General features: G+C 36.9%; 1 protein-coding gene across 1 annotated transcript in view; it reads right to left on the bottom strand.

The window, feature by feature from the left end:
- Positions 1-26889, bottom strand: part of WDR36 (WD repeat domain 36) — a 41940-nt gene that overhangs the window by 426 nt on the left and 14625 nt on the right. The window contains exons 11-22 of the mRNA XM_065923947.1: positions 26139-26225; positions 24855-25000; positions 18834-18948; positions 18177-18342; positions 17620-17728; positions 15639-15718; positions 10243-10350; positions 5706-5803; positions 5174-5319; positions 2403-2522; positions 2134-2215; positions 746-933 (exon numbers count right to left, since the gene is read on the bottom strand). Coding sequence (XP_065780019.1) covers positions 746-933; positions 2134-2215; positions 2403-2522; positions 5174-5319; positions 5706-5803; positions 10243-10350; positions 15639-15718; positions 17620-17728; positions 18177-18342; positions 18834-18948; positions 24855-25000; positions 26139-26225 — 1445 coding nt within the window. The remainder of the gene's footprint in view (positions 1-745; positions 934-2133; positions 2216-2402; positions 2523-5173; positions 5320-5705; positions 5804-10242; positions 10351-15638; positions 15719-17619; positions 17729-18176; positions 18343-18833; positions 18949-24854; positions 25001-26138; positions 26226-26889) is intronic.

Here is a 26889-nt window from a genome sequence, read left to right as displayed (position 1 = left end):
GGAGAGTCCTGATACACATCAAGAAGCAAAGTCCTAGTTCTAAATTTACAACTGTGGTAAATTTGGGAAAAAATACAGGAACAGTTTGCAGCATTTCTAATTTTTTATCCTACATAGTACCATCTATAAATCTACTTTGTAAATAATTTCAAATAATTAAGTGAAAACTTTTTTAGATATTTATGAGATAAATAATCTATCTGTTATTACTGAAAATCTACCTCCTTCAATATGTTATAGCAGTGAGATAAACATGAGTTCTCCATTATATTTGCCATAAAAGCAACTCTGTTATTGTCAAATCGTTTGAAACTCCTTCAACCAGGACAGAAGTAAACCTTAATTTTTTCATGACCATTAAAAAAAAACCCTGCCAAAATGTAACTAAATAAAAATGTTAATAGGTTAATATACTGATCAAATGGATGACACAGAAGTCAGGGGGCTGAGTCAAAATTGTGCTGAGCTAAAAAACAGAAGTCAACAAAGAACATTTAGAAGCTGCTGCCCCGTCCAGCTATCCAGTACTGTAGTCACTAGGCACAGAAAGCTGTTGAAATTAATTAATTTCTATAAAATGAGAAACTCAGGTTCTCAGTCACATCAGCCACGATTCAAGTGTTCAGTAGCCACACGCAGTGAAGTGTGAATATAGAATGTTTGCATCTCTGCAGACATTTCTATCAGACAACACTACCCTGGAGGAGGGTAAGCTGTGAAGTGCTATCTCACATCTTAGACTTACCTTCAGAAACAGTGCGAGGTATGCCTGGGCCAACTCAAAATCACGCTTTCTATCCAACATCATCCCAATCATCTTCAAGAAGCTTTTCATAACATCTATTGAACCACCACAATCAGGAGACAAACTTCGAAGCTCTGTTTCAATTCCTGACGGGCCTAATTCTTTCAGAAGGTTAACAGCAGCTTCATCTACATTGTTTTAATAAGAATCCAGTTATTATCGACAATCATTTCATTTAAGAAACTAGTTTTCATTTCAAACCCAACATATATTTAAATTTGCATTTTTAGCAATTTCCTTCTATTAAGGCTGTTAAAATCTAATTAACACTTAGCACCAGATATTTTAACATGCTTATAAATCAGTCAGAACAAATCCAATATAAGAAGGCTACCAAGTTATTAATATACACCAAGTTATTAATAGTACATGCTAGTGAGAATAAGATGAGGTGAGGGAATTTATTTTTGTATTGTTTATAAAAATTATAAAAGTATCATTTGTTAATTAACAAACATTAATACTACAGAAATATACGTGGGGAAAGACTCCACCTTATTCACCACAAATCTACTTTTCCCTAGAAGTAAGCACTCTTGTTTCACATACATCCCATGAAAACATATTCTATACTTATATAAGGTATTTGATATTACAATGGCAATGCCTATGCTTTTAGCTTTTTGCAAAAGAACAATATCATTGACAAGTCTAATATATTTTATTTTGTTTTTCAATGGATATTAAATAATAGTGCCTCTCTTCTTTGTTCCCTCATAAATATAACAAGTTACTCCTTTTATAATCCTGCTACTCTTTAGCTATCAGTACAAGTACCATTCTTTGACTTTTGCCAATGTGCACTCGAGTGATACTAGCATGAAAATGCAAAGCAACTGGGTCAGAAGACAAGAGGGTAAGTCAAACAGGAGAATGACTGTAATTCTGTTAATTGTTTACAGCTCTCATTATCATTATTAGCTACAGATTCTAGCTTTCAAATTTAAAACACTCAATTTTAAAAAAAAAGCCTTTTTGTGTGATAATTTGGTAATATCTGAAATTACCGAAAACAAAAGTCTATTATTGCAAAGTACACTGTAAATTGCACTTGTAAATAAAAAGAAGAGCAAAGAAGAAAAAAATTCCAACTTTCCATACAGAAAGAGAGGTTCTCAAAAGATTATTATCATCTTAACATCTGAGTGTAGTGTCACTCATCTACTGTAAACAGAGCAAAAATTACTTCAGATTAAAACCAAGATTTCAATCCTTTTGGCTTTTACTTTCAACTACTGAGAAATCTGCTAATATTTCACTCAATTCTCTTCATATAAAGTAACATAATAAGCTGAATACTTGGTAAAATATTTTATAATTTAACTTACATTTATTATTTACCAGTCCTTCCTCAAGCTTCAAGCAGAAATCCGATTTTTGAGCCAAAATCCCAAGATTTACCACTTTAGACTTGAACAAAAACAAATACACATTATTCAAAAACCACAAATATAGCAAAAAATGTAAAGTTTATAATTAAAAGCTAGCATTAATGTACTCTATATCTGTAAAACTGGGTCGTGGTTAAAACTACAAACGCACAACATACAACGCACGCCCCGTGTCCCTAGAACGCCCCCTCCAGCCTGGCTCTCACCTGCTGAGGGTCGCTGTTCTGCTCAGGAGCAGCGTATCTGGGCACAAGGCCGGGAACAGTTGGAATGAAAAACGGTGCTGACTTGGGCACTCTGGGTGGCTCCTTTGGTTTGTTCTTTTTCTAAGAAAAATGAGAAAAGCAAAAAAAGACTAGTAATTATCTTGCCAACAGTTTCTAACATTTAATTTCCACTTAATTTTTAAAAAGCTCCAAAGGTAAAAAAATAAAATAAAAAGAATGAAATTTAGATTAGGATACTAAAATGAAATCCCAAACAACCAATATACCACAGATATCCTTAAACTGGGCTTCCCAATGCAAACCTCTAGTACTCTTGCTGATAAGGCAAAAGGAAAATGACAGGATTCAGAAGAAGCTCTGAGGCAAAAACAACTCATTTTCCTGAAACATGAATATTTAGGTGAAGAAGTACAAGCAATTTTGAACTTCATTTATACAGAAATACAAGATGGGCTAGAAAGCAAAATTTACATAAATGCTCGATAGTTTTTCAGATGTCTCTTTTCCAAAAGAAATCTAGAGCCAGAGGGAGTCTCTGCCATTAAAAGTAATTTAGTAAATTTTGTGTGTAGGTGTGAAGCATGGCCCTAATTCTTCTATTTTATTGGAATTTTTATTTTTCCTTAGTACTCTGTGTTTTTAAAAAGCAAGAGAATACTATCGTTCCTTCATAAACTATTTCAAGTGTCAGCAAAATTCTATCACAAAAATTCCACTGGAATTCCCACTGATAGAATTCAATTTTGGTGACTACACTGTTACGTATCACTATCTCAAGAGAATTTGATGGACTCTTAAGAAGTTTCACAATTTTACCTTATACTACTAGTCTTCCATTCTTTAGGAACCCCATGGGGAGATTTGCTTTTTGAAAGAAAGTCAGGGATATCTGTGGCCTCTTGGAGCCACAGCATAAAACAAAGTCGAACAAAGTACAGCCCGTAGCAATGTAAGCACAACCTTCTCTGTGACGGGGACACTGTAGTTAGAGTCAGTTACCCTTCCTAACTCACTGTTCTTGAATTAGAAGGCAATCACTGAGATGTAAATAAAAACAAAAGGCTTTGGAGAAGTTCCACAGGGCTCTGGAAATTACCTAATTTCATAAAGGAAACCAAAAATATAAAGTTAACCACAGGGCAAAAATAAAAATTCTAATTTCTTTCATTCAGAAGGAAATTAAAATACTGGAGGTGTTATAAAGAGCATTCATTCACATTTCTCTGTATTTTTATGCAGAACAAACTGTATCTTGGCAAGAAGAGTGCCCACCAAATTTAGCTCAATTAATTGGGCATTATTCTAACTGCTCCCTCACACTCACCTACTTGTACTTTTTAAAGTCATTCCATAAACTACTTCCTTTACAGTTGACAGACTAGACAATACAACTATGTACCTAAACAACACACCTTTATGCTGCAGCCCAATCTTTCAAAAGGTGAGCAACTAAAAAAGAGCACTTTCTTTTTTTTTTTTTTTTAAAGGAGCACTTTCAAATTTTGAGTCAAACGAACATGTGAAAACTTCTCTCTTTTCTTACCCAAGACATGTATGTCTTTTCTGGTGCTAATTTACTAGCTACAAAAATAGTTAGGCCAGCATGTCATAGCTATCTATGTCAGTGTTCCTTACACGTTTTTTACGCCAGCCCATAATGTGACTTAGTCCACACACAACCTCTAGTGACTGTACGTATGCTCAGTGCGGTGCTTAGTCCCTCAGTGGTGTCCAACTCTGCAGCCCACCAGGCTCCTCTGTCCACGAGATTCTCCAGGAAAGAATACTCAGATGGGTTGTCATGCCCTCCCCCAGGGGATCTTCCCAGCCTAGCAATTGAACCCAGGTCTCCGGCACTGCAGGCGGATTCTTTACCATCTGAACCATCAGAGAAGACCATGATTACCCAAGTGGGTAGCCTATCTCTCATCCACGGGATCTTCCCAAGCCAAGAACTGAACTGGACTGCAGGGAGCTTCTTTACCAGCTGAGCTACCAGGAATGCCTGACTGTATGTATACATCTAACCAAGCTGAGTTGCATAAAACAAAACTCACCCTAATTCTCAGAAGATAATCTCTGAAATTTTCTAGTCTGTACGTTTCGGTTGCTTTTGATACTCACAAATAGGGGTCATGAAACATGCTTTGAAACACATTAATTCATACCATAACTGCCCATTTCTCATGTAAAACTATAAACTCCTTAAGGACAAAGGGCTAAGTTATTTTCCACTGCTACTATCTCAGGACGCTATCTACTACCTAGTTCATATTAATTTATGTGCCTGAACCCCAAAGCAAACCTTCCTGTAGCAGACAGAGCAGGGTGTTGTATGATAAAGTGTGACTGAAGTTTAATTTTAAAAAGACCAGTGAGAATATTCTAGTCAAATGTCTAGAAACAGAAACATCACACATTATGACAACTTTTTTCCCACCTCATTTCAGAAGTTAAGTGAGATTAGGCTAGGCTTAAAACACCCAATTTCCAATAGCTCAGTAGTTGCAGTCTATACTATTGCTGTATTTGAAGGTCCCTGAGTGCTCTCAAAGTAGATATATATACATGGAGAAGGTCTTGTAATAATACCAGACTAAATAGTATTCAGCTAAATGGTATTTGCTTTACTATCTTAGGCATTAACTACTCCACCTAAAGACCTTCAAGAAAGGGAAGCTATCTTTATTAAAGAAAATACTTTTGGAATATGTCTTCAGGGGCCAATATCAAGTGTACTATAGTATTACCTTAATAACATCGAGATTAAGAAGGTTTTTCCACCGGGATTCAGGAAGGAGTGACAGAGTTACCAACTGCTCATTCAGCTGTTCTGGGGAGTCATACTCTATCATTTCATCACTTGGTTCTACGGTTTCTTCTGATAATTCTACATCTTAAAACAAAAAATTTTCAGGTAAAACAAATTAATGCTGAATGAAATTTTTATCATATAAAAGAAACTTAATTAACTTCAAGTCCATTAGTATTTCATAACATGTTCACTCAATATAACCTTGTAAACTCTATTCATTTTCTTATTTTCTCATATTAAGTACAATATCCATTGCCAGACTCAAAACATTTCTCTACTATTTCAAATGAATACTCAATCAGTTATGTCTTTGTTTATACAAAGATTCATGAAGTCATTCAAAATACTTCATTAAGATAAAAAAATATTGTGACTGAATGCATTAAACTTTGCCTTCAGTGGCAATATCCTGCAGGTTACGTTTATTATATTACGCTTCAAAAATTACTTTACTAGTTTTTGATTACCTTGGGTTTGACAAGTACCAGGAAGCATCACTACTGAAGGAACATAATCTGTGGGAAGTGGCCGTAATGAAACAACTGAATACAGGGAAATATTGGACCTGAGACATAAAAAACATAAGCAATGTTGTAAAATTTATAAAAAATATTTTCAGAGAAGCTTCAATTACTGGTAACAATCTCTATGATCTTGAATTTGGCTACATATTCCAATCACTTGTTAAAAAAAACAAACTCCACTCATATGCAAAACAGAAAAAGAGACACAGAAGTACAGAACAGACTTTTGAACTCTGTGGGAGAAGGTGAGGGTGGGATGTTTTGAAAGAACAGCATGTATATTATCTATGGTGAAACAGATCACCAGCCCAGGTGGGATGCATGAGTCAAGTGCTCGGGCCTGGAGGGCTGGGAAGACCCAGAGGAATCGGGTGGAGAGGGAGGTGGGAGGGGGGATCGGGATGGGGAATACGTGTAACTCTATGGCTGATTCATATCAATGTATGACAAAACCCACTGAAAAATAAAAAAAATAAAAAAACCTCAAAAATAGATAGTATTAATTTCAAAATGCTTTGACTCATGTCACAGATGTCATCACAAGAAAGCTGTCCATAAGTATTACGAACAGAGACTTTATTTTTACTGTAGCACAAAAAAGTACTTGAGAGATCAGTAGTGGATACTATTTTTATAAAGTAACATAACATCCATTTATTTATACTGCTTTGACAAATGGCAACCTTCACCTAAGGAAACTACAACTGAAGGAAAGACGGACTCAGAGCATTAAGTCAGACGGTGATTACGTGGATCGGATCTTTGGGGGTGCTGAACAGTCATGGGTTCCCCTGTCTCTAGAAAGGTCCTTTAAGTGCTACTTGACCCTGCGTCATGACTTTGGATCTGACTGACTAATCTGATCCACATCTGACTAATCAAGATGTGGATATCTGTCCCAAAGTGGGCTAATCATATTGTTTCCTGTACATAATGAATCTGGAATGGAAAAAAAAACTGGAAATACCAGGTTCTGAGTTATATTAACAGCTGCACCATATACTCTGTTGCTGAGGTACCACAACACTTCTCTTATCCTGACTGTTCAAGCCTCAAAGATTCCAGGATATACTCCATTCTGCTTATTAAGGTGACCAGAGTCTATTTCTATTATATATTAAATTTATTTTCACATCCTAAAAAACTCAATTAGAAAATCTTGTAAGTAGAAAAGGAATTCATTTTTTTCTCTTACTCAATAATAAGAGTTAAATTTTAAACTCACTTATCCTTTCTGCAAATAGAAGTCAAGTAGGGTAACAAATAAAAATCAGACATGGCCAACTCTTTGCAACCCCATGAACTATATACATATATAGCCCATGGAATTCTCCAGGCCAGAATACTGGATTGGGTAGCTTTTCCCTTCTCCAAGGGATCTTTCCAACACAGGGATCAAACCCAGGTCTCCCACACTGCAGGCAGATTCTTTATCAGCTCAGCCAGCAGGGAAGCCCAAGAATACTGGAGTGGGTCAGTTCAGTTCAGTTCAGTTGCTCAGTCGTGTCCGATTCTTTGCGACCCCATGAATCGCAGCACGCCAGGCCTCCCTGTCCATCACTAACTCCAGGAGTTAACTTAAACTCATGCCCATCGAGTCGATGATGTCATCCAGCCATCTCATCCTCTGTTGCCCCCTTCTCTTCCTGCATCAGGGTCTTTTCCAATGAGTCAACTCTTCACGTGAGGTGGCCAAAGTATTGGAGTTTCAGCTTCAGCATCAGTCCTTCCAATGAACACCCAGGACTGATCTCCTTCAGGATGGACTGGTTGGATCTCCTTGCAGTCCAAAAGACTCTGAAGAGTCTTCTCCAACACCACAGTTCAAAAGCATCAATTTTTTGGCGCTCAGCTTTCTTCACAGTCCAACTCTCACATCCACACATGACCACTGGAAAAACCATAGCCTTGACCAGATGGACCTTTGTTGGCAAAGTAATGTCTCTACTTTTTAATATGCTATCTAGGTTGGTCATAACTTTCCTTCCAAGGAGTAAGCGTCTTTTAATTTCATGGCTGCAATCACCATCTGCAGTGATTTTAGAGCCCAAAAAATAAGTCTGACACTGTTTCCACTGTCTCCCCATCTATTTCCCATGAGGTGATGGGACCAGATGCCATGATCTTAGTTTTCTGAATGTTGAGCTTTAAGCCAACTTTTTCACTCTCCTCTTTCACTTTCATCAAGAGGCTTTTTAGTTCCTGTTCACTTTCTGCCATAAGGGTCGTGTCATCTGCATATCTGAGTTTATTGATATTTCTCCCAGCAATCTTAATTCCAGCTTGTGCTTCTTTCAGCCAAGCGTTTCTCATGATGTACTCTGCATATAAGTTAGAATAAGCAGAATGACAATATATAGCCTTGATGTACTCCTTTTCCTATCTGGAACCAGTCTGTTGTTCCATGTTCAGTTCTAATTGTTGCTTCCTGACCTGCATACAGGTTTCTCGAGAGGCAGGTCAGGTGGTCTGGTATTCCCATCTCCTTCAGAATTTTCCATGGTTTATTGTGATCCACACAGTCGAAGGCTTTGGTGTAGTCAATAAAGCAGAAATAGATGTTTTTCTGGAACTCTCTTGCTTTTTCGATGATCCAGCGGATATTGGCAATTTGATCTCTGGTTCCTCTGCTTTTTCTGAAACCAGCTTGAACATCTGGATGTTCTCGTATTGCTGAAGGCTGGCTTAGAAAATTTTGAGCATTATGTTACTAGCGTGTGAGATAAGTGCAACTGTGCAGTAGTTTAAGCATTCTTGGGGATTGCCTTTCTTAGGGATTGGAATGAAAACGGACCTTTCCCAGTCCTGTGGCCACTGCTGAGTTTTCCAAATTTGCTGGCATATTGCGTGTAGCACTTTCACAGTATCATCTTTTGAGGATCTGAAATAGCTCAACTGGAATTCCATCACATCCACTAGCTTTGTTCATAGTGATGCTTCCTAAGGCCCACTTGACTTCACATTCCAGGATGTTTGGCTCTAGGTGAGTGATCACACCACTGTGATTATCTGGGTCATGAAGATTTTTTTTGTACAGTTCTGTGTATTCTTGCCATCTCTTCTTAATATCTTCTGCTTCTGTTAGGTCGATACCATTTCTGTCCTTTATTGAGCCCATTTTTGCATGAAATGTTTCCTTGGTACCTCTAATTTTCTTGAGGAGATCTCTAGTCTTTCCCATTCTGTTGTTTTCCTCTATTTCTTTACATTGATTGCTGAGGAAGGCTTTCTCCTCTCTCTTGGTTATTCTTTGGAACTCTGCATTCAAATGGGAATATCTTTCCTTTTTCCCTTTGCTTTTCGCTTCTCTTCTTTTCACAGCTATTTGTAAGGCCTCCTCAGACAACCATTTTGCCTTTTTGCATTTCTTTTCCTTGGGGATGGTCTTGATCCCTGTCTCCTGTACAGTGTCACGAACCTCCATCCATAGTTCATCAGGCTCTCTGTCTATCAGATCTAGTCCCTTAAATGTATTTCCTACTTCCACTGTATAGTCATAAGGGATTTGATTTAGGTCATACCTGAATGGTCTAGTGGTTTTCCCTACTCTCTTCAGTTTAAGTCTGAATTTGGCAATAAGGAGTTCATGATCTGAGCCACAGTCAGCTCCTGGTCTTGTTTTTGCTGACTGTATAGAGCTTCTCCATCTTTGGCTGCAAAGAATATAATCAATCTGACTGCAGTGTTGACCATCTGGTGATGTCCACGTGTAGAGTCTTCTCTTGTGTTTTTGGAAGAGAGTGTTTGCTATGACCAGTGCGTTCTCTTGGCAAAACTCTATTAGCCTTTGCCCTCCAAGGCCAAATCTGCCTGTTCCTCCAGGTGTTTCTTGACTTCCTACTGTTGCATTCCAGTCCCCAATAATGAAAAGGACATCTTTTTTGGGTGTTAGTTCTAAAAGGTCTTGTAGGTCTTCATAGAACTGTTCAACTTCAGCTTCTTCAGCATTACTGGTTGGGGCATAGGCTTCGATTACCGTGATGTTGAATGGTTTGTCTTGGAAACGAACAGAGATCATTTTGTCGTTTTTGAGATTGCATCCAAGTACTGCATTTCAGATGCTTTTGTTGACTATGATGGCTACTCCATTTCTTCTAAGGGATTCCTGCCCACAGGAGTAGATATAATGGCCAGCCTCTCCCTTCTCCAGGGGATCTTCCCAACCCAGGAATCACACCAGGGTCTCCTGGACTGCAGGCAGATCCTTTACCAACTGAGCTACAGCAAAGCCCTACTGCTGTCCTTTCTGCAAATAAAAGTCACAGACAAAAATCAAACATGTAGCTTGGAACATACACTTGAGCAAAATTATCAAGCAGAAGTTGACTCAACTGTAGACTTAAGGTGAATTATGTGACATTTCCATTTTATGTTAAAAAGCCCCAAAAACCTGATGGGCAGTCTTAGCAACTATGATTGTCTGACAATATCATCTTCCTTTTTCTTCTTACCCCAGAGAGAACTGTATGAGAGAACTTACCACAAATAAATTCCAAGGTGGTCGACATGGGAAGTGGCCAGAAAGTCTCCAGTCGGGGACATGGTAACATTAAGAGGAGCCGAGTCCAACAAAAAGCTGTCTATAAGACTATAAACAGAATCAAGATGTTAAAGTACTTCAACTCTATTAAAAAAGACATAATTCACAAAATATCATTTTGCTAAAAGAACAAAGGGTAAGAGGTGCAGAAAATTTTTGCTTTTCACTTTTAAATCACCAATACCAAAAAGTCACCACTAACAAAGAGCATTGTCAACTAAGCTACGATGGGAAAATAATCTCAATGAGAAAGACCCAGAACACTAAAGAGATCAATTAATTGGAGAGAGAGTTTCAATAACAGGGAGAATACAGGAGGCAATGCTGTTTTTCTGGAATGCCATTTTGGTAGGTTCAGAAACAATTCTAAAGATGTCACACATTTAAAATAAATTATCAGTACTCTCCTGTATTTGTTACAACAGTGAAAATAACAAAAGGGGTAGGCAACAGAAGAAAGTAATAAAATGGCCATGAGAATGGTAGTGGAGAAAAAAAGTTTGAGCAATTCTGTTTTTCAAACAGGTAACTGTATGCTATACAGCAAACAGGAGCTTCAGTCTACACAGCACCAGCATAAAGCACGAGTCCACATGGGTAGTTCAGAAAGCCGGGAGCAGGGGCTGTGAAAGGTTGGGGAGGAAAAGGGAGCGATGGCACCCCAGAAGAAGATGCACAGCAGGCTCCTCAGAGAGCAGTGTGTGCGATGAACATGAACCTTACAGATGGGCAGGAATTCAACGATGCTGATGGCCAAGAAAGCACCTTCTGGGAGAAGGAATGTGGAGGGCAAGGCAGGGGGAACTGTGTCCAGTGAGGAATGCAGTTTGGTCTTGAATACCAAACATCTGAGTTTGTTTTATCTTTTAAGCAATGGAAAGCCACTACAGGCTTTTGAGCAGACGGCAGTATAATCTCTACTTTCATAAGAAAATCTGGCAGCAGAATGTAGAATATATTTGAACAGGAATAGCAGTGAGATTATAGTCATCTAACAAGCAGGGAAGATCTGAACTAGGATGGTGGCAGCAGGAAGCGAAATAAGGCGAATTTAAGGAGCAAACAGAAAGGCCTAACACGCGGGCACGTTGGAGACAAGGCTTCCTGGGCTGGCTGAGAGTGCGAGTACTCTGTGCACTAAAGAGGAGCATGCTGGTTTTAGTAAGAGCTGCTTTAAAAACTGCTTTGTTCACTGACGCCATTACATTATCCATGAGAAGGCATGGCAAAAAGACTGAGGTTCAGAATCTTCAGTAATTACATTATTTCAGTAAAGAAAATAACAGGAGTTAACACTTTTTTCAGTGTTCCATGCTAGGACATATTCCAAGCACCTGTGACTACTAATTAAATCCTCACAACCCCATGAGGCAGATCCATCCTTACTATACCCATTAGAAAAAATGAGGCCCAGTCATACTTGCTCAAGGTAGAAGGTAACAGAGACATACCTGTCACCAAGCCGTCTGCACACTTAATCACCAAAAGCTCAGTAATACCAATGCTGAAACTCCAGGTGCAGCAGTCTGACAGAGCACACACACCCAGAAGATGACTACCGCGGTGACTCAGGGAAAGCACCCCGAGCAGCTCAGATGTGACATGGCGGCAGTGACTAAAGGACCCGTCCGTAATGAAATCTCTCTCAATTTGTTCACAGAGTGAGTAACAACTATAAACTTTAACTAATGAGTACAAAATAGTAGGACACGACTGAAATAAGCAGCAGTACAAACAAACTAAAGTGGGCTCAGGACAATGACTGATGTTTAAATTCTCACTTATGGGAAAAAATCTGATTAATAATCTGTCTGATTTCTGTTCAACCATTCCTTGGAAACTCACAAGAATAGCTGCTTGGGGGATCAAGCGAATTGGGGAAAAGGACATTTGCTAAACACTTATTATATACCAGAGACTGTCAAATTATTTAATTCATTTAATGCAAACAACCCAGAGAAGAACCACTATCTCAATGTACACTGGTGACTAAGCCTAAACTCAGGAATTTTAGATCTCACCATCTATTCTTTGTCTTAATACTTGCTCACTAAAGTGTGTGTGAGGGATCAAACTCCCTGACACGTTCAGAATCTATCTGTTAAAGAGAAATCTACTGCTTGAGCAAATTTGTTTTATTTGATACTATAATTATTTTGGCAAACTCACTGTGCAGCGTGGTTCCCACACCTGCTGTGTGTGGGCAGACTAGCCTCCCATCATGTAAAAGCGTCAAATTGAGGAAGTGGTTTCTGCATACACAGCATGCTTTACATGGCCACATTAGCTCATAAAGCCTAAGTGTACAGGTTTAACCCCAGACCTAACTACCATATTGTCATCTGCTAATCCTACAAAATGAAAAGTTCCAGGTAAACTATAAGCTTTATGAGAGAATCTTAAAAAAAAATCCTCATTGTAAGGGGTCAGATTTTTAGCATCGAGTCCTATGCATACAGGTAACATTAACTCACTTCTGATTATATTATAAACCAATGTAGACAATGTCTAGATGTTCAATCTCCAAAGTGATGGAATCCTCAATAAATAGAACAAATGGATAGTTTTGCCTCAGTAGGAAATGCAAAGCAAAATTCTATTCCAATTATTCTCACGTAATGCCCCTCAGAAAGCAGGGGTTGGGTGGATGAGACAGAACAAAATGCAAAATTCTATTAAAACTATTTAATTTTATATTTTTCTCACCATGAAAAGCATTCAACCTAAACTTTTAGGGGATTAAAAGTAACCATAAATAAAAGGTGGTAGCAGATGACAGATAATTTCAGGGTCAAAAATTTCAACCCTACTTCTGAGAACCCTACAAACAGAAGAAAATTTTCTGCACTTAAAAAAACTACTTTACAGGAAACAGTTCAGTACCTATGCAATTTGTTTTAGATAGGCACAATTAATTCCAGATGGCCGCATCTGCAATGTTACCACACCAAAGGTCTACTTATACATGGCTTCACATTTTAGCCTTTGAAATGAGTGTATTCATTCTTTACATATTTAACATGTTATGTAAATGATAAAACTACTTACTGAAGAAAAAACTAGGAATCCCCAAAGCTTATCATACTAATTATGTTTAAGAAAAGAAGTGAAATAAAAAAAGCCCATGATTACCTACAGCTGTATGGTCCTTACTATATCTTCTATATCAAGAAAACCAAATCATCCTTAGAACATACCCAAGCAAGGCTGGCACCACAACTGCTGGGAAATCTTCCTTTCTCTTATGCTCACTACAGCGAAATCTCACTGACAAACTATGCTGCCTTGGGCAAATCACTTAACTTCTGAGCCTCCATTTCCTCATTTGTGAAACGGGACTAAATCCAGTACCTCCCTAACAGAATATGAGACAAGATGAAAACTAAAAGCACTCGAAGTGCCCAGAAGTCCATGGAAAAAGTCAACTGCAACTAGGCAGCAGCAGTTGCCTAGGAGAAGGGAGACTTCTCATTTGCTCCACTTCAAATTTTAACCAAAGAGGTAGTTATTTGTATCTTTATTAAAAACATACTTTAGTCTAATCAGTGTACATATTAGTATCTTTTCTATGTGGCTCATCTCTTGCTCTTGGGTTCCCCCAGCTTAGTTTCTTTGTATTCACTTAAAACTGCCTGTGTTCACTGAAAAATAAGATACTAGAGGCGAAAACATGTCAGATTTAAGTGTGTTCATCTTTTTACTAAAATAAGAAATTCAGCAAAAAGCCTTATGCTGAGTCAAAGATTGGTGGCTCTGAATGCTACTTTCAGATCCTAATTTTTCCATTCCCAAAAAAACTTGCCACTTTTAAAAAACATTCTGACTATTTAGTTCTATTGAACATTAACCTCCCTCTCTCATCTGATGTGAACTAAAACTACTACAAAGGAAAATGAAAAGGGCAAAGTGTCAACTCTATTTCCTACATAACTTTCCTACTACAAAGCAATTCAAATTATAATGTTTACTTTTAGAAAATAGAAGTCCAAGAAGCAAAAGACTAATCAAAATTTCTAATGATACCTTAAAAAACGTTTTTTTTTGTTTTGTTTTAATTAAGGAAGTACCGACTTGAGTGAACATTTTGAAGCTGGAGGACAGTCAACTAATTATTTATTTTGCTTGACTTGACTTTAAGTGAAAAAGAGACACACCTGTGGACAAAACTGCCTAGTTACTAGAGATGTACCATCATCCATCTAGTTACTAGAGATGGGCCATCATCCATCTAGTTATTAGAGATGGGCCATCATCCATCTAGTTACTAGAGATGGACCATCATCTATCTAGTTATTAGAGATGGGCCATCATCTATCTAGTTATTAGAGATGGGCCATCATCTATCTAGTTATTAGAGATGGACCTTTTGCTGTGCATATTCCAAATCCTGTACATAAGCTGTATAGACAGCTGTATCTCATTCCTGAATCAAACTTGAAGGGAAGTAAGGACATAAGGGTTTTTCCTTTCTAAAGGTCAAACTGCTTTCAGGTATGAGCTTATCTAATTCCTGAGAAACAAGAGAAGCAGAACTGGGCAGATCTTAACTTAGCAATATTCCTGAAGACTGAACTACTTTCCCACTCATCTTTCTCACCTCTCTCTTTCCTCATAGGTATGTTCCATTCCCATCACTCCTTTCACACTCCACTAAGCATTTCTTTGGTGAGTGATATGACTGCAAATTGTGTCTACTCCTACGTAATTTTTAGTAACAAATTACTCTCTGTAGGTTTCTACTGTTCAAACTATTTAAAAGAATTAATTGTTTTCTCTTCAAGTGCTGATTTAGTAGCAACTTTTAAACTATGACAGGTTTCTTAACACTGTTGGGTTTTATCCAAATCTTAAGACACACATTTCCATTATGTTAAGGTACCTAAATGTCTTCTTTCAAGTATTCTGTTAGAGACAGAAAATATATATTATACACAAAGTTAAGGGTTCTGACCTCTTAATTCAGTATCAACAACAACAAAATACAAAAAAATGCTCAGAATAAAAGTTTGCAGTTCTAAAGTATGATCTCTACTCTGGAGTACCAAAAAGGCCAAATGAGTTTTCTTAAGTGAGTTTATGCAACTCACTTCTACTTCTCAATTTTGCAGGAATAGCGAACCTAAGAGACTGCAATTTCCTCACTATTATCTCTTTCAGTACTAATCTCTGTGTTTGAGATCAAACACACTTCAAGGATAAAATATAAGTCAGGTTAGAAAAATCCCCAAATACAGTCACAGTCAAAAAGTACATAATCTATTAACAACAGGTAAAAGTCACATGTGAAGACAATGACTGAGAAAACTTCTGATAAGGTTAGGGATTTAAAAACTCACCATCCAGATGGAAGGTCCCAAGTTCTAATAGAGCAATCCATTGAAGCAGTTATTAACCAACGACCATCAGGACTGAAAGTCTTTAAATTAAAAGAAAAACATAAATAATACAGGTGTGTATACATGCATGTATGTATGTATGTATATCTGTATCTTTAACAAAGAATGTAAGAAATGAAAAGATAATGCACATTTCATTAAAAAATGTTTGATGCATAACATGTAGACCACCTCATCTTATATAAAAGAAAATATCATTTCTTATATACCCGAGGATACTGCTAAGGATTAGGCTTTTACATGAATTATAAAACTTTTAAAAATGAATAGTAGTACATAATTTTAAATTTTTACTCCATAATCTATTTATAGACAATTAACAAATGTTTGACTACTGTTTTTAACATAAACCTGTGCTGACAACATTCAATAAGAAATATTTTATTAGCCTAATTTCACTTATAAAGTATCTATGAAGCTTTGAACAAAGCTACATCTCCAAGAGTCTATTCCAAAATGATTTTAAAGAATGCAAATTCTCTTAATGTAGATAAGTTACTGAAAAAGTCCTTCTTACTTGTAGATTCAGTTAAAAATCTTTTCTTCCTTAATGATGTTTTAAATATAATTTACAACCACAATAATCATATTTCCGAAATAAATTTAAACAGTAAACTACTTGTGTCACCATAAAGAAGTTGTATCTTCTCTATAGATAAAAATGGAAAAGTAACATGAGGTTTAAACCAGGTCAGATGTGAAGGAAGACCTAAAAGGAAAAACTTTGAAGTTTATATTGAAGTAGATTGTTCATCCAAGAGACTGAACACACACAGGGATGATGACCGCTGGTTTACAGATTATGACCCCTCATACCAGCAAATGATAACTGGAGTAAGTGAACTCTAACGTGGCCATCGGGCTGCAATGACACTATGGAAACTTAAACCTTAAAAGTAGAGAGAACTCAATGTGCAGAAGGATAGTGCAGACAGTGAGGAATGGGAAAACGACTCTGATAGCTAAAGTCATGTTATAAAGGCTCACAGATTTAATTGAACAGGAGTAATTTATTCTTGACTAGGAGAAACTCCACACACAACTCAAAAGGAAAGAAATAGGAAGAACAAGTTGGCCCTGACAGATGTTTTCAAAAATGAAACTTCATCAAAATTACTTCACTTCCACCCTCATTGCTATAGATGCTGTCACAACAAATTCTGTTGATGAGTGGTTATGCCAATTTCTTATCTGCAGAACAACATAATTTCCTGGCCATTTCACCCCTATTTTTAAGGAAATGGGTACGCATCGCAAATTCAGATTCTTGGTGTGAGAAATGATAAGTAAATGTAGCTTGTGGCGGTGCCACTAAATAGCTAGGAATTTTATTTCTGTTTCAAGTAAATCAAGATATCTGCAACTGATGTAAAGTCTTCAACATACACTGTTTAAACTGAGTACTTCTTACCATATTTCCCACCATAAGAACATAACAGTAAGATAAAATACATATTCACTAATTAAACTCTTTTGAAATTAAGATAAACATTAGAAATAACACTAAACTAGAATAAACCAAGTATCAGATATGCCAGGTCTCCTACTATTAATTCATTATGCATGCAGAAAACAGAAATGAGTTCTCTCAGCTTAGTTTAATACTATGTCAAACATGATATACTTATGTTTCAACAAATCATTCTGGCCTTGTTTAGAGTTACAGAGGAAAAAAATGAACTCTTGGATGAATGATTTAATCTAATGGCATTATCCTGAGAAATAGTAAAACTTCTTTTCATTCTAAATTTTCCTTAAAAAACCTGCTTTGAAAATTAGTCTCCAAATTATTTACTTTGAACATCTCATATGATGAGTTTCATGTATTAAAAGATAGCAGTTTCAATTCTTAGGACATTTTTAACCTAGACAGAAATAGAAATGAATCAAGTTTTATTTAAACATCTAAAGTCTGTTTTACCATGTCATTTATTTGGCCTTGGTGTCCAGAAAACTCTCTGACAATCTTCCTAGTTTCTATGTCCAAAACAGTAATGGAGAAGTCGTCCAAGGCAAGTCCCAGAATGCCACTAGCAAGACAAATGCATTAGCTTTAATAAACGAACAAAAACAACCTCTTGAAATGAAAATCTCACAGTTATTTAAGTTTTGTTAATCAAGTATACCTTTGGGGGAAGTTAAGCAAAGTGTTCTTTCATAAGAAAAGTTTGGTTTTTGTTAAATTACATGCAGCTGACTGCTTTACAAGAGCGTTACGGCACTGACCCTCCACAGTCACAAGTCTGCATGTAAGTTTACACTTGGCCCTTCACCTCCACGGCTCTGCATCTGGGACTCAACCAACAGTGGATTATGTAGTGCTACTGTGAAGTATGAAGTGAAAGAAAGTTGTGCCTAGGTGGACCCGCACAGTCCAAACTTGTGACGTTCAAGGGACTACTGTACTTTACTTAAATTAAAAACTTTTTCTAAAAACATCAAGAAGAAAGTCCATCATCATTAAACGAAAAACTTTACCTGTCTCTATGTAGCAGCATCGAATTTGGAGATGAATCGAGGCTAACAGAATGAATTAAAACTTTGTTTTTAAAGTTCCAGAACTTGAGTACTCCTTCACTACCAGCTGTAATTGTCAATTGGTTTAATCCATCCACTGCAACACCTCTAACAGATCCTTTATGGGCTATAAAGCATATGTTAAAAGAAAAAAGAAATAAGAATTGCAATGGCCTCTCCAAACACTACACAAAGAGTAATTACTTTACTTAAATATCTAAGTTCCCACTATTCAACTTCCCTAAAATATCTAACATGGATTTTAGGGAACAGAGGGAAAATTACTCTATTACGTGAGTAATAACAAAATCCACCATCAGGTTGATGCCATGGTAGGTTTCAAAAAGCAGTTAAGATATTCTGTTTAAAGCAAGGAGAAGGTACCAAAAACTTTAATTTCTATAATATCCACTTTCCCTTAATAAAACTATGACTTTATTCTCTTTGAGTATTTCCATATGGTGTTCTGCCACAGAGGGCTGACAACAACCCGTATGCAACTTTAGCAAAATGCCTGGAACTCAAGAATTTAATAAATGCCAGTGACAGTCATTAGCCTTTTATCTAACTATAACACTTTTTTAAAAAAAATAAGAAAAAGTAAAAAAAGGCCAATACCTTGATCCCTGCCGAAACTTCCTCGGTGTATACCTGACTGCATGTTATACACATCAACAGCTCCCGATGAGAGACCAATTACAGCAAAGTTTCCACAGGAAGTTATATCTACTGCCTTAGGAAAAAAAATTAACACAAAAGACAAAGAAAGTAACTAATATTTTTATTGTACTTTATGGTTTTCAAAGTGTTTATCAATTGTATCATTTTTTTAAAGAGATAATAAATGCACCACTTGATTAATTTTCTTAAACATAATTATTTTGGGGTATATTAAAAATATCTGCTTGATTCTGCCTCCATCCTCTACGTATGGAGAAATTCATACTTCCAAGATGGCAAAACATAACCAAAATTAACTGGAGTGAAATTTATAAAGTCAGAAGAATGGTATATCAACTGGTATTTGATTTTTAATTTACTCACAACAGTGCTAAACTCAAAGCATTCCACTACCTAATTTCTTATTACCTTACTTTACTTTTGTAATTGTTTCTACAGCAGATACAAAACTGAAACCATATTAGCTTCAGTTCAAGGGAAAAGTCCCAAGTATTTTAATTACAACTTTTTTTTCAGGAAGGAAATATACAGTAACTGGAGAAGGAAATGGCAATCCACTCCAGTATCCTTGCCTGGAACATTCCAGGGATGGGAAGCCTGGTGGGCTTCAGTCCATGGGGTCGCAAAGAGTCGGACATGACTAAGCACACAGCATACAAGATAATGCATGGGAGACATGTAGTTTATAAAGTTTCTGTGAAACAGACTCCTATTTTAACACTGAGAGCAGCAATATTATATTAAAGAGATGACTTTTTCTGTTAAAAACATGAGACTGGCCACACGGTGGGTCACGGCCAGAGACACCCCTGCCTGCCACTGTGCGTTAGTCGGAGGCCACCCACCCGGGAGTCCACTCAAGACTGCTGAGTCTGCGCCTAAAGAAAGGGATGACTTCTAAGACCTAAAAGAAAATGCTTACTACAGGATATCTGCTCAAAGCAGTAAGACTGATACACCACAGAGTCAAGACATATTTACATAGCACCCACATTTGACTGTGCTCAACTTATATATATTTTTCTGGGTAATTATAGCTTATTTCTTAAAAAGTTGTTTTTAGGTGGGAAATTATGCACAAATCTTAAAAAAGTATTCTGTCTTCCTAAATAGAACACTAACATAACTTTTCCTATTTTGAATAACTCAAAAATTTATGCTACGTTGTCTAGTCATGGTCTTAGGAACTAATGAAGATACTAGGCTTTATTGTTGTAGTTGTTTAGTCGCTAAGTCGTGTCTGACTCTGCAACCCCACAGACAGAAGTCCACCAGGCTCCTCAGTCCATGGGGTTCTCCAGGTAAGAACACTGAGATGGGTTGCCATTTCCTTCTCCAAGGGGATCTTCTTGACCCAGGGATCGAATTCACGTCTCTTGCATTAGGCAGGCAGATTCATTACCATTCAGTCACAGCCTGTAAGTAATGATGGTCCTGAAGGCACTACTATACATTAGTTCCCCATGTCCACAGAGAATACGTTACAAGACCCTCAATGGATGCCTTTAATGGTGGGCAGCACCAAGTCCTAGATACACATGCTTTTTCCTATACTAATGGGCAGGCAGTGTACACAGCATGGACATGTTAGATAAAAAGATGATACTAGAGTGGGACAGTGCTGCTCAGATGGCATACAATTTAAAATTTATAAATTGTGTAATTCTGCAATTTTCTATTCAGTATTTTCAGACTAATGTTGAATAACTGAAACCATGGATGGGGGGACTGCCATACTTTTTGGAACCTGAGTTTATTTTAACAGGCTTTATTGTTGTTAACAGGATGGCTTCTAACCTATTTTTTTAAGGCAGCACAACAGGAAAATGAATAAGGTGATAGGGTTACCTGTGAGTGACAAATTGTACTCTGGCACATTGGCTATCTAGTAAACACTGATTTATTGTATACTGGTTACCGCCTTTGCTCCAGACAGCTAACTCTGCCAGACAAATGACGCAGCACCAGCTAAGTATCACTGTGTTTGTGTCTGTGTATATATATATATTGTGTACACACACACACACACACACACAATGTTCTGGGGGTGATGACTATTGGCTAAGAGTTAAAAATACAGGTTCTAGAAGGAGTGGTCTGAGGTTCAAATCCCAGCTTTCCACTCAGTACTAGTTTTACTAATCTTGGGCATATTACTTATTATATTAAGCCTCAACATCAGTTTTACTGTCTATAAAAAGAGGCTAACAATATTCCATATCATAAGACTGCTGTGAGAATAATATAAAATAGCATGTGCCAGGCAGAGAGCCTGGAACAAAGTAAGCACACAAAAAATGTTAGCTGTAATTGTTAATTACACTACTATTATTATAATAGCTACTCAACTGTTCAGGTAAAACTTGAGAGGTTTAAGACAGAATCTCTATGGCTTAGAAATAAAAGTTTAAGAGTGGACTTTTGTACTATGGAGAACAGAGTATACACACTGACAAAAAAAACGTACAAAATAGGATCAAATCAATTATATTTCCATACACTAGCAAAAAACAATCCAACATGAAATTAAGAAATATATTTACAATAGTATTGAAAAGAATAAAATACTAGGAAAAATTTAACCAAAAAAGTATGAGACTTGAATACTGACAACTATAAAAAATTGGTAACAGAAATTTAAAATCTAACTAAATGGAAAGCCATCTCATGTTTATGGATCAGAAGTAATATTAAGACGGTAATACTCCTCAAATTGAAGTGTGTAACCAATAAGATCTCCATCAAAATCCCAGCTGCCTTCTTTGCAAAAACTGACAAGCTGATCATACTGAAATGCAACAGACCAGAAGAGCCTTCTTGAAGAACAAACTTGGAAGATTCAATCACCCTGATTTTAAAAAACTTTCCTACACAGTGACCATACTCAAGACAGCGTCATGCTGGCTTTAAAAAAGACACAGACTCACTCAACAGAACAATCAAAGAGAACTGTGAAATCAGAAAAAAGCCCTCATTCATGTCAAACAGATTTTGGCAAAGGTACCAAGACCATTCAATGGGGAAAGAATAGTGTTTTGGGCAAATAACACTGACATAACTAGACATCCAAATGCAAAAGAATGAACTTGGACACCTATATGATATCGTACACAAAAATTAACCTTAGAAGGGTTATAGATCTAAATTTAAGAGCTAAAATTATGAAACTCTCAGAGCCCACAGAACGTGTATGCTTAGTCGCTCAGTCGTGTCCAACTCTTTTTGCGACCCTTTGGACTATAGCCTGCCAGGCTTCTCTGTCCATGGGATTTTCCAGACAAGAATACTGGAGTGTGTTGCCATTTCCTTCTCCAGGGATCTTTCCGACCCAGGGATCAAACCTGCATCTCCTCCATCCCCTGCACTGCAGGTGGATTCTCTACCCACTGAGCATCAGCCCACAGAACAGGAAAAACTATTTGTAAATCATATATCCAATAAGGGACCTGTATCCAAAATATATAAGGAGCTATTACAATTCAAGAGTAAAAAAATAAACAACTCCATTATACAATGGGCAAGTCCTATGAACAGACATTTCTCCAAAGACACAGAAGTGGCCACTGAGCCACTGTGAGAGAGAAGACCCTGATGCCGGGAACGACTGAGGGCGGGAGGGGAAGGGGCGGCAGAGGAGGATATGGCGGGATGGTACCACTGACGCGACGCATGTGCAAAGATGCCCAACACTGTCAGATCACCGGGAAAACGTGGAACAGAAGACACAGTGGAAAAACTACTCTATACCTACTAGGACAACTCCAAAATCACTGCAGATGGTGATTGCAGCCGTGAAATTAAAAGACACTTGCTGCTTGGAAGAAAAGCTATGACCAACCCAGACAGCATATTACAAAGCAGAGACATCACTTTGCCAACAAAGGTCTGTCTAGTCAAAACTATAGTTTTCCAGCAGTCATGTACGGATGTGAGAGTTGGACCATAAAAAGGCTGAGCACGGAAGAACTGATGCTTTTGAACTGTGGTGTTGGAGAAGACGCTTGAGAGCTCCTTGGACTGCAAGGAGATCCAACCAGTCCATCCAAAAGGAAACTGGTCCTGAATATTCATTGGAAGGTCTGATGCCAAAATTGAAGCTCCAATAACTTTTGCCACCAGATGTGAAGAGCCGACTCAATGGAAAAGACCCTGATGCTGGGAAAGACGGAAGGCAGGAGGAGAAGGGGACAGCAGAGGATGTGATGGTTGGATGGCATCACTGACTTGATGGACATGCATCTGAGTAAACTCTGGGGGATGGTGATAAACAGGGGAAGGCTGGCGTGCTGCGGTCCATGGGGGTGCAGAGTTGGACACGACTGAAGTGACTGAACAACAAGGACAGCAAGGATCAAAAGGAACAGACAAACAGTGTTGCTGAGGACACACAGAAACTGGAACTCTCACACACTACTGGTGGGGATATAAGATTGTGCAGCCACTTTGGAAAACAGGTTGTCAGTTCCTCAAAAACACTAAACAGTTACATTATGTTAGGTGATCTAACAAGGTATAAACACAGAGACTACAAAAACACATGTCCACACAAAACCTTGTGCAGGAGCATTATTTATAACACCCCAAACTAGAAGAACACAAATGTCTATCAACTATCAATGGCTAAACAAAATGTGGTTTTATCTACAAAATAAAATATTATTCATAAAAGGAATAAAGTACGGATACATCCTACAACATGGATGAATCTTAAAACATGCTAACTGAAAGAAGCCAGTCACGGAGGCTGTGTATTATATGATTCTGTCCGTGTGAAATGCCCAGAGCAGGCATTGAGGTTGCCTGGGTTGGGGAGATGGGGGGAAAAGTGAGAGAATGACCATTATTGTTAGTGGGTATAGGGTTTCTTTTTTAGTGAGGAGAATGTTCTAAAATTAGACTGATTAGATTTTGTGATAACAGCAAAATTCTATGAATACACTAAAATCCACTAAAGTATACATTTTAAATGAGTGAATTTCATGGTAAATAAATTTTATATCAATAAAACTTATTTTGAAAAAGCAGAGGCAACAATTCTGCAAACCGAATTTGACATAATTTCTGTATACCTTAAAACCTGAACTCAACAGAAGTGAAGTCGCTCAGTGGTGTCCGACTCTTTGTGACCCCATGGACTATAGCCCTACCAGGCTTCTCTGTCCATGGGATTTTCCAGGCAAGAATACTGGAGTGGGTTGCCATTTCCTTCTCCAGGAGAACTCAAGAGAAGACTTATGTTATTATCAAAAGAAAACAAAATAAAATATTAATAGAGTAAGAAGTTACAAGTTATCAGTGGCATTTAGAAAACTATATTTAAAAAAGGCTTAGACAGTACTCAATCAGACAAATATAAGAAATAAAGAATTTAAATAACTCCTACATCTTTAACTCACTAAAGATTTAGCTGATTCTTACTCTTACATTCAAAGAGAAAAGGAAGACAGAAACCTTAAGATTCACATTCACTGAATATAATACTATATACGCAACACAGTTCAGGTGAGAAAGTATATTGATAAATGCTGAAATCCCCCTCAAAGGGTATTCTGAGTAATCCTATATTAAACAGAAAATTTAAATAACCAATATACTACATTTAGTTTAGCAAAGCTTAACTTAAACCTTTAATAAGTTAAAATCTTAAAGATTTTAAAATTTTACAATAAGTTTTAAATAAAATACATTTTAAAATAAATAAAATATAAGTTAAAATCTTAAAGATTTTAATAAAATTATAATAAAATTTTATTGAAATTCTAATAATTTTAAATCTTAAAATCTATAATAAAATTATACATATATATAAATCTATATATATATAATTTCCAGCTTCTTTCCAAGCTGGAAAACTTTAACACTAGCAGGGAATGGTTTCAAAATGTTAAACTATGCTTAATAAAACTGGGGATGACCGGACAACCGCAGGAGGAAACGCCCTGCCAACAGGCCGCTTACCGTTGCCGCTGTGCTGTCTGTCCTCAGCCCTGCGGGCCTGAGGAAGTGAGCGCCTATGCAGGACCTCTGGTAGTTCCAGGTGGAGCACGAGAGCTTACCCTGATGGCAGGCAACGATACCATCCCAGTCACTTTCACGAGCTTCCTCTAAAACATAATTAAAATCACTCATTCATTCACCTGCTTTACTTAATAAGCATTTAATATTCTATGTTATAATTCAGCACTAAGATACAGTATGGTAAACAGGTAATTCCTGCTAACAATGAGTTTCCAATTGAACAAGAGATTTTGATTGGAAGAAATTACAGTAAGATTAAGTGTCTTCTAAGAGCATTCAGGAGTTTACTGAGAAATCTGGGGAGAGTAATAAATGGCTCCTTGGAAGAAGTAAAACAGGTAGAAATTAATGGAGTCGGGGGTGTGGAGAGGAGAGTGACTGAGACACACACACACGGGCCCAAGCGTAACTTGAACAAAATTCACACACGGGCCCAAGCGTAACTTGAACAAAATTAAGCACAACAAGTAAATGCAGTATTTTCCTGAGAGGGGTGGGAGGAGGGCAAAGCCACTGGGCCACATTACCAACAGTCTTAAAAGCCATGTTAAGGAGAGAAGGTTCCACCCAAAAACGTAATTAAGGGGTCACTGAAAGATTTTTGAGCATATGACATGAGAGTACTTAAAGTAAAAAAATATATATATATAGTAACTCAGGTTGTTATAAATGGAAATGGTGCATAAACAATTATTTCTATGATAGTTTTCACTCAACAATCTTATCATCTATCTACATTTTTCTTAAAATTATTTCTTGGAATGATGCACTGCTCAAATGACACAGTTCACTAAGACCTCAGTGTGTTTAGATCTTAATTAAATTAGCCAAAGCTCTATGCTATCAGTTCTCACCTTTTTACATTAGTGACTTTCTTATACCAGGTTTATAATAGAATAAATTAAAAGAGTTACAAAATAAAATAGCAAATATTGTTTATTATAGTTTAGAGAGAACAAAGCCTAGAACAGATAAGTTCCAATTATAAGTAAGTCATTTTCAGTCTCCACACAAGACGTGCATGCATTTGGGATGCATCCTGGATTCAACTGTTTGCTAAAACATTTATTAAAATGGAATAAATAAAGAGATTAATATTAGAGGGATCCTCCAGATGCTTATTAGTATTTGTAAAAACATTTACTAAAATGGAGAAAATAAAGAAACACACAGAAGGAAATAAATGACAGGGCAGAATTCGAAACACAGCACAAAGCTTCTTACCAGCTGCAAACTCAGTGACAGGTGGAAGTCTCACTGACATGGTATTCTGAAGTCCTTTACGTTTGACTCGCTTTTTATTTATTAATCCTGGGGTTAGGTGAGAGGGGAATATAGCTATAAATTCTTCTTAATGAAAAATGTATATAAAAGAAAAGCTAATTCGTTGAACTTTGCATGTAAAGTTTAAGATATTCCCATTTAATTGAGGTACAAAATAAATATGATATTATTACTATCTTAGTGGTATTAAAAACTGCATTAGAATATAAATGAAGAGACTTGCATTTACAATACTAGCAAAAAAAATTAGCAAATTATATTAAAATATATAAAATGCCACTGAGTAATCATAAATATGCAGGACCAATAAGAGAAAAACTAAAAGCCTTCACTGAGGAACATTAAAGACAACGTGAATGCTGGGGATATATCATATTCCTAGATGAGACAATTCTTAAAGATATCAAAACTCTCCAATTTGATTCTAAGAATTATAATTGTGGATACTGATTTAAAATTGATTCTGAAATTCATCTGGAAGTATATACATGTATGAATAGCCAGGATATTAACTTACAAAGAAGTTTAACTACAAGTAAACCTGAATATTTTTGTTTAACAAACAAAATCTTTCAAATGATAAAAACCATGGGCATGAATAGAGAATTAAAAAATCCCTTCTGGTAGAAAGATGGGACTCTTCTTACTTTGATGCTTTCTGTAAGCGCCTTTCCATCTTTAGATTCTGCAT

This window comes from Muntiacus reevesi, chromosome 1, assembly GCF_963930625.1.
Source record: "Muntiacus reevesi chromosome 1, mMunRee1.1, whole genome shotgun sequence".
Classification (NCBI taxonomy): domain Eukaryota; kingdom Metazoa; phylum Chordata; class Mammalia; order Artiodactyla; family Cervidae; genus Muntiacus; species Muntiacus reevesi.
The sequence above is the reverse complement of the archived record's forward strand: the minus strand, read 5'-3'. Positions and strand labels throughout refer to the sequence as shown.